Raw genomic sequence first — 12,440 nt, 5'->3', positions numbered from 1 at the left:
TCTGCAGGCTGGAGGGTCGCAGGACGCAGGGTTCACGGGCTGCGTTCGGGGGTGCTTTGTGTCTGGGCGCGGTTTGACCCGAGCCTGTTGGTTCGTGGCCGGCCATCGGCATGGGAACCACAGCTCGTCTCTGGAGTTTCAGCTAGAGAATTCATTGAGCCGGCGCCTTGGGTTACTCATCGGAAAGAGCGCCGAGGGAGCTGCCTTGTTTTACGAACCGAGTCTCCAAGTACAGCCTGCGTTCATGGTAACAGGATTATCTCTCAGCAGACAGTGCGGCTTCCCGAAATCGGCTATGGTTGGGGGCCCTATAGACCCGGAGGCGTGCCGGCTGCGGGGACAGCTGCTGGCCAGGAGTGGAGGGAGGGTGGGGGTCGGGAGGTGGGGAGAGGCGACCTAGCCACGCGTTCTGCACGGCACTCCCGGGCACCTGCCCTACCTCTTCTTCCTCCGGGAGCCTCTGCACCCACGCTGGCGGTGAGCCGGTCAAGCAGGAGGTAAGGGGTCAGTTTCTAGCCCGTGACAGCTCTGATTTCAGACACACCTTCCTGGAGGAATGCAGGGGCTTTGTTCCAGAGGCCCGTCCCAGCCAGAGCCCTGAAGCCAGCGGGCATGGGGCCGGTGCTCTGGTGCCATTACTCATCTTTTATGGCAATACCAGCAAGCTCTTGGGTAGGCAAGTTAATTATTAATGTGTCTAGGCTGAGAGAGGGAATCTGGAAATGAGATTGGTGGGTTGCAGGTTCCCTCCCCTTTTTCTTTTGGCTTAAGGTTTAAGCTTAAGGTATTGCAGTCTATTTCCTGAGAAGGAAGTAGACATTCCCCCCTCAGAACAAGCACTCCCGGGAAGGGATCCTCCATTCCCTGTCTCTGGGACAGCCTGACTCCCTAGGGAGTGCAGCAAGAGAGCATCTTTTAGTTTTTATCTACTTTGGAACAGCCTGTACCTTTCCTCCTTTGCCTTCCCATATCAACGTCACTCCCATCTCCTGTTTCAGGACAGCTTCCTAATGAAGCTTCCAGACCAGGTGTGTGAGACCTGAATCTTTTTAGGGCCAGACACTGAGTGTTTTGAAAAATGTTACCCAGTACCAGCCCCCAAAGCCTGAAAACATCTGCCCATACTCCACAAGTGCCTTTCTGCTGTATTTTCAGGCCCCAGGTTTGTGGGCCCAGGCAGAGGCACTGGTAGGTGGTCCTCCGACCTGTCTCTCCCAGGGCTTTCAGCAGAGAGCCCCGTCCTCCCTGAGGCAGTTTCAGTTTCCTTCCTCATCTTGGCAGGTGGATTCCACCTGAAGCAGGAGGTGTGCTGGGGTATTTTTGGGTGGGTCCTAAGGAGTGAAAGCAGAAGGAGCCAGTCCTTAAATGGAGGGCGTGGAGGAGGCTGAACTCAGGATGAATGGAAGCTGGCTGGAGGCAGGCATGAAGAGAGTTGCCAAATTCAGCCCACCTGGCAGCATTGTGTCTTGGGAGACTTGGGAAGTTGTTAACAATTTTGCCGATTTAGGATAGAGGACTCAGTCCTGTACACTGAAGGGCTCAAGGAATTGTAGAGTAAGTGTGATGAAAAGAAAAAGGAACAGATTTGGAAGTTAATACTCTTGAGAGTGTGTGTGTGTGTGGGGGGGGGGTGTTGGGCTTAAAAAAAAAAGAGAGGAGGGAGGTGGAGAGGGACTAGCCTGTAGTAGGGGAGTGCAGGGAGGGAGATTTTATCAAATTAGAGAGGTGCTCTGAAACAGGATGCTGTGCCTCCCTTCCTCCCCCCAGCTTTCTGACAGCTTACTGGGGAACTTGGCTTACTGGGTTCACCTTCCTTCTTGCTTTGGTCTCCATGGGCTGGTCTACTCTTTTGACTGCCCAGCGACACACAGTTCCCATCTCATCCCGGTTTCCAGAGAGGAAATGAGTGAAGGAGGACTCACTCACTTCAGAGAGGCTGCTCATTCTAATACCCTGGCAATGGGGGAATCCTAGCCACCTATCCCTCCACCTGGGCTTGTGGTTTTGTACACTCAGGGTAACCCTCCCTCAACACAAAGGGCTGTGACTTTTGAAGCCGGTTTCCTGAGCTGCTGGCACTGTGTGTGTTGAAGGTTTGGAGATGGCCCTGATTAGGAACAAGTTTTTCTATTATGGGAATTCTGCCCAGGCTTGCCCTCTAATGTTTGGTCACTTTTTTGGCCTACTGGCCATGGCTGAATGTTTATTGATAATGACCCAGCCTGAGGAAGCTCCCAAGGTGATTCTGTGAAGAATAAGTTGTAGTGTTCCTTAGGCTCTGTGAGTTGAGCAGGAGGGCATCAGGGATTAGGGTGTTGTAGGAAACTGAGGCAATTACCAGAGAGGCTATGGAATTGTGGGGTGAGGGGATCAAGGTAGCTATGAGTTATGGGGTTGGAGGTCTAAGGGACTGGAGATTCCCCTATGTGTCTTGTTCCTAATGTCAGCTTTGGGTGGAGCAAGCTGAGGTGAGTTCAGTATCACCCAAGGCCACTGTCCTGGGCCCTGACTTGCTCTGCAGCCTGGGAAAAGGGGCAGACTGTGGCTGCACCATTCCATGACTTACCTTCTTTCCTCCATTTTAAGAGTGGTTCTGGGTTGTTGTTGGTGGTTATTGTGATCCTCAGCAGTGTCTGTGACAGAGAGCCTTTTCCTAGGATAAGAGAGGGGTGCTCAGAAGGATTGTTCTATATCAGACAGTATCAGGAGGAGAAGCAGAGAAAGACCCTGGCAGCCTTTGCAGTCTTGCTTGCAAAAGTACAAAGTTCTTTCCCTGGGGTTTGTACTGTCTCTGGTGAAGGGAAAGAGGCATTTGTTCCAGCCCTTTGTCCTGTGGGTGTACAGGAATGAAGGGAGAGAAAGGTTAATTGAGACAGGTAGTGTGGCCTTTTCTCTGTGGACTTGATTTCAAACTCAGTCTCTGCTACTTACTAGCTTTCTGTCTTCAGCCTCTCTGAATCTGTTTCTTTGCCAGTTAAATAGGAAAAATTATCCTGCACCCCAGGATAGCTGGAGGAGTATTTAAAATCCTTGTAAAGGATTTACCACAGTGCTTACTGATGCGTGGCTGTTATTATTATTATTATTATTATTATTAAGATAACTAAAGTATTCTTGGATCATCAACTGTGGAGCTGTTTTATTATGTAGAAAATAAAGAATATCAGAAATGTCATTTTGTGTTGCCACCAGACACCATTTTTGGGATCCTAAAGTCCTGGAAGTGCTTAATCTGGCTTTCACATCAAATCTGGTTTCCAGCCTCATATATTCAAAGAGGCCTTGGAGACTGGTGATTCCCTGGCTGCAGGTGCACAGCAGCTGAAAGGGAAACTCTTGCAGCCAGGGTTATAGAATAGTAGTCCTCTAAGAGTGACCAGGCATCTGTCACTTTTTAGTTGCATGTTTCTGGACAAATTCTTTTTGCTCTTTGAGCCAGTGTCCTGGGAGAATAATAAAACCTGTTTCACATTGTTGTTCTTGGTTTCAAATGGGATAACATATGCAAAACTATAATCAGCATTACATATTATTGATAGCTTACTATGTACCAGAAGCTGTTTGAAGTGCCTGCATGTGTTATGTCATTGAATTCTCATAACAATTTCTGATGAACTTGTTAATTACTGTTCAGATTTTATTGATGAGGAAGTTGAGTTGTTGTTGTTGGGTAGCTAACCTTCTTTTGGAAACCATGCATTTGGAGGCTCCTAAACCCAAGTCTATACAAATATGTTTACACATGCCCTTTCTTTCATCGACCTGTCCTGGTGTCCCAGGCTAAATCTGAGTATAAGTTTGTAAAATGGGTAAGAGGTCTTTATTGGTCAGCTTGTTCTTTTGGGGTCCCTCTCTGCACCCCCATCCACTGACGCTGTGGGGTTTACAAGCACAGCACCCTCTTGGCTATGACCTTTGAATGTCTCACTCATCCTTCCTAGTGGTGCCTTTTAAAGAAAGAGGTTTCAGTTTAATTTGGCATTAGGCAGGGGGAATGCTTGGTCTGGAGCCCACCATCAGGCTCCGAGTTTTCGAGATCTCATCTTTCTCTCTGATACTCTGGTTAGCTGTTTTGCCTCCTTTTCTCTGCTCCAAATGATCTGCCAGCATGCACTGAGCTCTGAAGTTTCCAATGTGTTAGAAAAAAATTTAAAAAGGAAGAGAGAAACAAGACACCCTGTGCAAATAAGGGCTCACAGCTAGTGGTGATTCAAACATGGGTGGTGCTCATTAACGAAGAGTTGTGATCACAGCCCCAAATTCATTCTCATTACTTTTCCAGAATGTTTTTAAGATAAGAAAAAGCCTGCAGCCTTGTGAGTGATTCTCTCTTTTAATGATAAGAGCAACATTGAGGAAGGAGTGACACAATGGAATAAAGGTCTGGTTTGGAATTAAAAGTAAAAGCAACAGGTGGGGCTCCACCCATACGCAGGAGGCTCTAGAGCTCTGGTTACCAGCAGTTTCCAGTTTTGAGTGGTATTCATTTTCTTTTTGAAAGAGGTTTTCTGCTTGGATTCTTTTGCTTATTTGGGCCACTTGATCATGAATTTTAGAATATTGGAACTGGAACCATCATCTCACTTTTTTATTGGGGAAACTGAGTATCAGAAGGAAAGTGACCTGGGCATACAGAGTAACTTTTAGTTGAGCCAAGAGATCCTGGATCTCCTTGCTTCCAGACACAGCAGGTATAGCTCCTGTTGTTTTACAAGAAAGTGGAGCGAATTGCCTGAGGTCAGGTAGCCAAATATGTAATGGCAGACACTGAACTCAGGGTCTTTGGCTTTTTGACTCAGAGGCAGGTAGTCTTACTTACCTTTGTAACAGTTTTTATAATTTTCCTAACAGGTGTAAATTTTAAATATTACAAAGGAAGATAAAAGGGGAGAATTGTGAATTAAGAACCAAAGATAACCACTTATTTACATGTTGGTAGATTTCTACAGACTTTTTTTTCTTAAGGAAGTAGGGACATTTGTTTTTGTCAGGAGTCATTTGCTTGTTGTTTATGCATCCCTGGGTATATCTAGTTTTGTGCCTTACCAAAAGAGCAGGTACTCTTTCTGTGAGCTTCGTTTCTTTACAAATTGAGATTGAGCTCTTTATTTTATATGAAACACTGTGCTATGCACTGTGGGCAGAGAGAGAAAGAGAGATGAGCAAGACAGCCCTACCTTCAGAGTTCAAAATTAAGTGGGAGAGGCATATGTGTAGTCAACCAATGAGAACAGGAGTAACAGGAATAGCAAACATCTATTATATTCAGCTCTGTTCACATTGCTTTATATGAGTTACTCACACTTAATCCCCCAATCAGCCTTGTGAAGGAGGTATTGCCCATTTTATAAGTATAGACACTAAGAGGTTAAATACTTCACCTAAGGTGATAAAATCAACAACCACCCAAGATGAGATGTGAGTCTAGGTTGCCTGTTACAAAACCAAGTGCCCTCTCTTATGAAAAATGGTAAATATAACAAACTCCAGGAAAGGGAAGCACACACCCAGAATCTTTTGAGATGGAGGAAGGTATGGCACCCACTTCTGTCATTCCTTCTTATCCTATTTCTCTCTCTGGTGTTTAAATACTTACAGTTGTCCCTCCCTGTCCCAGGATTTTACATCCACAAATTCAACCACTGCAGATGGAAGACATGTGGAGGAACTTTTCATCTATACTGAACATGTACAGACTTTTTTCTTGTCACTATCCCCTAGATAATACAGTTTAACAACTATTTACCTATCTATTATTTTGTGCAGATATTTTAAGTAATCCATAGATGATTTAAAGAATATGGGAGTGTGTACATAGGCTTTATGCAAATAGTATGCCATTTCATATAAGGGTCTTGAGCATCTTCAGATTTTGATACCTGAAGAGGTCTTGGAACCAATCCCCTAAAGACACTGAGGGATGCTTGTATAATATTGAATGATATTCATTGTCTTTTTAAAAAGATGTTATCTGCTTGGACCACTTGATTATCAATCTAAGAATATTGAAACTGGAAGGAAATGGAAAGGATTGGGCCATCACCTTTATTTTCTTAATAGGGGAAACTGAGTATCAGAAGAAGAGTGACCTAAACATACAGGACAACAATTTTTTTAGTTGAGCCAAGACCTGAATTCAGGCTGTTTTTCACCAGGTTCCCAAAGTGTGAAAGTGATATGAGGTAATATAAGGGTGAATATTTCTTATTTTAATAGTTTCATATATTAGTACATTTTTTCATGTGTATTTGAAGAAAAATATAACTAGAACATTACACTCATCATTTGGCAGCCATTGTTACTTAGGATGTGACTAGAGTCTATATGGTCTAGTTAAAGAAAAAAAGTAGAAGTACAGGTTAGATAGGGATGTAGCCGAAATTTCAGAGGCAGGGTGTGTGTGATGTGTGGTTAACGTTAGGGAAACAGGGCCTTGACAGCAATTTGCACTGTCCCTGGATGTGTGGACTTGCCCAGCCAGCTGAGTGAAAACATTCTACTTATTAGGCATCCTACCTTTTGGTCAGTGAAAATGGGCTGACTACATGTATTGAAAAAGCTCAAGGAGGTAGGTTAAACCCAAGGTCACAGAAGATATTGGTGAATTAGGGTTCAAGTCCCAGCTTGGGTTCCTTCTAGCTACCTGCTATTTTCCACAAGGTTTTTGAGTCTAAGATACAGCCTGCCTACCTCCTCTGGGGTCTAACTCCTATTGGAATCTGACATCTTCTTGTTCAGGTACCAGGCTCAAGTAGAAGTGAATGTTGCTAGGTTGCTAGGTTGCCACCATAGCCTGCTAATTTAAGTCTTGATTTTGATAGAATTTCAAAGAATGTGTGGTATTTATCAAATCTGACTCATGCTGCTGTTAAGTGATAGAATCCTTATCCTGCTGCCATTTGGCTTCTGTTCACATTTTGATGATGCCACGTAGCTCCAGGAAGCCATAGACTGTGCTTATCAGTCTCTCTAAAGGGCAATTACTGGATGAGTTTTGAGGTTGAGTCACTTGTCTTTACTTTCAGAGTTCAGAAACTCAACCAGTAGGTATTTACCTAGAGCATTGGTATGGAAGTGAATGTGTGGGCTGTTTCTAAGGTAGCTGAAGAAATTCAGAGCTGAATGTTATATAGAAAGAAATGACTTTCAGGGACCCCTTTGATAGATTTTGGTTACACTTTGGGTCCCTCCTAAACCAGCCAAGAAGGTTCTACTTCTCATTTGTTTAGGACCACGTTATTATAATTATTAACTCATATTAATTATACAGATGAATGGATTTTATTGTGACATTTCCATATATGCATTATGCTTCGATTGTCTGTTACATGAGGCAAGCAGTCACTGTATATCTGCCGTACACCAGGTGATGTAATAGTGGGATAGGCCAAATGATGCTCCCCCTCCCCACCGCCCAAGATGTCCAGGTTTTAATCCCCGGAACCTGTGAAGATGTTACCTTGTATGGTAAAAGATACTTTTAAAAGGGAGGGATTTATCTTTATCCCAAACCAGCAAAAATGATAGTCTTTCTTATTATCTCTTATGTTTTCTCTTTAACAAAATCGGAGAAGAGGGTGGAACAGGTTCTGCCTGGAAATGGTGGTTTGGGTGGGGAAGGCAGCACAAACAATGTATACACATATAAGTAAATGTAAAAATGATATAAGAAAAAAAGTAAAAGGGAGGGATTTGGTGATGGGGAGATTATCCTGGATTATCTGGGTGGATCCAATGTAATCAGAGTGGTTGTTATTTAAAAAAAAAAAAGAGAGTGAAAAGAAGAAAATGTGATGAGTGTAGCAGAGATTGGAGGGATGTGGGGCCATGAGCTATGGAATGTGGGCAGCCTCTAGGAGTTGGAAAAGGCCAGGAATGGATTTTGCTCTAGGGCTTTGAGAAGGAATGCAGCTCTGCTAACACTTTGATTTCAGCCTATTGAAACTGATTCTGGACTTCTGAACTCTAGACACATAAGATGAGAAGTTGATGTGTGTGTGTTTTGGTTCCAGACCCTTTTAAATACCTTACACATAATTTTAATCCACAGACAATATATAGGTGTGTTTGTGAGAAAAATAAGGTATGTGTTATTATCCATTTTTTAACTTAACATTTCTTTTAGATCTTTTCATGGTGACGCATAGACATGTAATTCATTTGGTTCAATTGGTATATAGTAGTCACTAATGGAAGTATATCAAATCGTGTTTACCAGTTCCCTGATTCATACATATCCAGGTTGTTTCCAGTTTTTTCACCAGTACAAACAACTTACATTCTTTTAATAAATACCTTTTTTTTTTTGTCACCTTGACTTCAGTGTTCTGGTAAGTACTCCCTTTACTTCTATATTGCAGAATCCGGTTTCCCTCAGAACACAATTTATAACACTTATTTTGCTTATGTATTATTTACTGTTTACTTTTTTAAGTGGCTTCCTCCTTCACTTCTTCACTAGATTTGCTGATTTGTGTTATTATAAGTCAATAAATGTGTGGTAATTTCTTACAGCACAATAGGGACAAGTATGGGAGATAAAACAGCAAATACTGCCTTCCAGTGACTCTCAGTCTACTGTGGGAAGACAGGCAAGTGAACACCAATTTGTATAACAGAGGTGAGGTCTCTGAGGTCCACTGAAAGATGAGTTAGAGGAAAGGGGACAGGGAAGAGCCTTACTATAAGGGAAAGAGCTTCTTCAGGGTCTTCTCAGTAAAATCTAAAAACTAGCTGGAGGCTGCTGGCTGGGCCTTCCATTGGAGTTGGTGCAGGCTCCCATGGCCCTGTTTTCAGACTAAGGCCTTTTGGGTCCTACATGAGTGGGAGACAGCATGGAAACTCCTGCTGCACAGGGCTGTGTGCTAGAACTAAGCACGTCCCCAGCATTGCCCTGCTCTTCTCCATTTGTTAGTACTGGGGCAGTGTCACACATTTTGTCAGTAGTGGGGCTGAGATATGAATCCAGGCCTTCAGACCTCAGACCCTGAGTTCTTAGTATGCTTCTCTAGTAGAAAGATCATGGTGCCAGACATCAGAGGACCTGAGTTCAAGTCCTAGGTCTGCTGCTTGTTAGATTTCGAGCAGGTCAACCTACTCTCCAACCTCAGTTCCCCGTCTTTAAAAGGGGCAAAGAGGCCTGCCTGCTTCAGGTATGCTATGAGTATGAAGGGGATCCTGAAGGCATGTACTTTTTCTGTGAGCTATAGGACCCTCTCTTCTCACCAGAATCTCAGATTCCTCCACAGAGGGGCTTGATAAAGGAACACTACCTCCTTTAAGGGTCACAGAGCAGGGTTGGGGGATTTGACCAAAGTAGATCACCGAGGTGTCCATACGGAGGTGGTGTATTTGCATCCATGCGTAATGGCAACAAACACTGAAGTGGTCCATCTGGGGTTATTGAGAGTTGGGGTGTAAGTCTAGAAAAAAGACATGTGGTCTGCATGGTACTCTGTAAAGATGCTAATGCTAGAGGTGGCCGAGGTGGAAATCTCTCCTGACTTGGGCTAATGTGACCAGTGTAGTCCCAGCCCTGCCATTTACTATCTGTGGGATTTGAGACAACTTGCCCAGGATTTTGGAGCCTCCGTTTCTTTATGTATAAGACAAGCCTAAAGATTCCTACTTGCAAAGTATGTGAAGTAGCCCGTCCAGTTCCTGGCATAGAGGACATTCAGTAAATAGTGGTTGACTTCAAATCTGGCAGTTCCATACTTCTCAGGGTAAATCCAATAAATCCCATTTTTGCAGGACTCCCCATTCTCCCTTGCCTTTCAGACTCATGTTGGCACATTGTAATTGGATGTGAAAGAGGGTCTGGCTGTAGCATGGGAGCTCCACAAATTGATTCTTGAGGGGGAAGCCTGTGCTTCCCAGAGAAGTGATGATGGGTGGTTTTCAGGTGGCTGCAGTTGGTACACTGGACCATTTTGGAAGGGAGAATATGTTTGTCTTGCCAAGTACAAATTGAGTGTCACCGTTTTGCTTTCTGGGAATAATGGCTGTGCAGATGAAGCAGATTTATATTGCTGAGCTACATCAGAGGATACACTCTTTTTCAGCTTTTTTTTTTTTTGTAAATGTTTTGTGGTTATTCTTTAGAATATTTGGAAAAGGAGGTGATTATTGCTAATATTTTGGTATGTGGTCCTCTGTTCTTTTTGGAAATATATATAGTGTGTTTTAGGACAGAAAACACAGTTTAATATGCCATATTCACTTACTATATGCATTCTGATCAGGTCATTACATATTGCTTAAACACATTTTCATTTGCTACATAATTGCCTGTGGTGTACATGTGCCATAATTTTCATCATTGTTCCCTGTTCAAGTTAGGCATTTAGATTTCTTCCACTTTTCTCCTAAAATATGTAAGAATATTTAATTTTCTTTCTTTCTTTCTTTCTTTCTTTTTTTTTTTTTTTTACTATTAAGATTCCTAGAGCTGGAATTCATAGGTCAAAGATGAACACAACCGAGAGTACTGATTAACAGACAGTTCAGTTTGCCTTACATTAACAAACAAGTAGTGATGTAGGCGGCTGTGGGCAGCCTGGGTAAGGTCTCTGCATCTGACTGTTGTGCATAGAAGGCTGCCTCCTCACCACTCGCTCACTTCCTGGCTCACAGTACAACCAGCCTCTTGTGGCTCCACAGTGAAATTTAAGTAATGGGTCAGCCTTTGCAGTGCTTCCCTCTGTCAGGAAGTTTGCTTTGAATCTAACCTAAATCTCATCTACTGCATTTTAAATCCTCACCCGCTGCCAGCTCTCCTCAGAGGAGAAGAGCGGAGCAGAGCTGCACACCATTTTCAGGCAGCGCTGCTTGACTTCGGCCACCAGCCTTATGTTACCCTGGAGGAAACGTGAGGGTCTCTGGCTACTGTTGTCGCGACTAGGAGGGCGCTCCTCGCATCAGGTTGCCACTGATAACACCAGGTAGGGTTTCTGAGTTCTGGAGTGCCTGTGCTGAACTCTCCCGTGCCCTCTGCAGAACTCATGGGGCAATTAGCATTCAGTATGGTGCTCTCCTGTTCACACTGCAGGTCTATCAGATTCATTCTCTGAGGGGGGAAAATGTGCCTGGGACAGGGAGGCATTTGTATTTCATTCCCGAGCACATTGGCCAAGTGGTAAGTGTGTAGTGAAGGAGGATGGCCAGGCAGGGTGGGGGCTTTTGAGTGTATTCTGATAACAGGACAGCTAGTTGTCAGTATGGGAGGGCCCTCCCTGGGCCACCTACCTTTGCTATCAAGCAGCAGCTGTGCCTTTTACTGGAATAGCCTAGGACACCTTTCTTAGCTAGTGTCCTTTGTTGGGAGCTGACAGGTTTATTACTGGGCAGTAGGATGTTAATTTGGAAGGGAGATGAAATGAATATAGCTGTAACTTCATGGGCAGCAAGAGGCCCCTTGTGTCCCTCACTTAGGGACGTTAGAGCTGGCTGGCAGTAGCCCAGCAGGGTGAGCGAGCCTCATAGGAAAGAGACTGAGAATCGGGTCCTGTAGCACCTGTGGGAGTATCTGCACTCAGGAGTGAGGGGAGACCCCTGGGACCTAGCCCAGGCTGGTTGACCAACTCCAGCTCCTTGCCCTCCCCTCCTGTCAGCAGCAGCAAATCCAGCCTCAGTGTTAACTCTTCGCTCCTAGTTTGACCTCCTCAGAAGACTTACGCTCTTAGGATGAGATGCCTTGTTTTATGCTTTACTGTTCCTTCTGTCAGTGCCTGACATAGTGTAGGGCTCAGTTGAAACCCTGGTAGGTTTGTGTACACGGTAGCTCTCTGCCATTCTGCTCCTGTTTAAAATGTTCATGTCAGTTCTAAAGACAGGAAGGTTTTCCTGCCTCCCTTTACTGTTATCCCAGAGTCCCTAGTGAGCTAAGTGCCAGTGCCAGTGTCACTGGCACTAGCTCACTAGGTTGGATTTGAAGCCCAAGGTCCCCCCTGCAAGGCCCGAGCCCAGAGAATGCCATCCCTAGCTACATGTGGAATCCCTTGGGGAGCTTTTTAAACTTATTGATGTGTGGGGTCCAGTGCCAGAGATCCTGATTTATTTGATCTGGATTGGGGCTCTGGCACTATTTTTAAAACATTCCACAGGTGAGTCTAATGTTCAGTAATTCTCCCAGAATAAGGAGTAGGATGTGTGGGCCATATCCTGTCAACAATTTCCTTTTTGGGAAGATAGGTATGAGAAGCCTCAGGTACCTGTAGCAGAAGGTTGTTCTACTACCTTTTGGGAAGTAGAAAGGGTGAAATGACAAAGGTGAGCATTAATAATGGCCAGTGTTTCAGAAGAAGGACTGGCTTGATGGGAAGCCTCTGTAGAGGTACCTTGAAGCTAAACTGTGTGACTCTGCCTGGTAATTAGTCAGTTGACGTGGACAGGATGCAGATGCTTTAGATAGGGTTAAAGATAAAAATGAAGAAGCAGGA

At 44.3% G+C, this 12,440-nt stretch overlaps 1 protein-coding gene across 11 annotated transcripts in view; it reads left to right on the top strand.

Annotated features, from left to right (window-relative positions):
* Plekha7 (pleckstrin homology domain containing A7) overlaps nt 1–12,440 on the top strand; it is a 208,628-nt gene that overhangs the window by 75,794 nt on the left and 120,394 nt on the right. Inside the window, exon 1 of one of the 11 annotated variants that reach the window (XM_074042339.1) lies at nt 13–247. The exons of 8 other annotated variants lie outside the window; for them this stretch is intronic. Coding sequence is in view for 1 of the 3 variants with exons in the window: in XM_074042305.1 (XP_073898406.1) it covers nt 10,852–10,943 (92 nt within the window). In the remaining 2 variants the exon portion in view is untranslated. Of the gene's footprint in view, nt 1–12; nt 248–408; nt 498–5,146; nt 10,944–12,440 lie in introns of those variants that run through there. 2 more of the 11 variants (XM_074042330.1, XM_074042305.1) reach the window with 2 other exon arrangements.

The sequence above is a fragment of the Castor canadensis genome, chromosome 1, assembly GCF_047511655.1.
Source record: "Castor canadensis chromosome 1, mCasCan1.hap1v2, whole genome shotgun sequence".
Lineage (NCBI taxonomy): Eukaryota > Metazoa > Chordata > Mammalia > Rodentia > Castoridae > Castor > Castor canadensis.
Note: the sequence above shows the minus strand (reverse complement) of the source record. Positions and strands in the feature narration are given on the sequence as shown.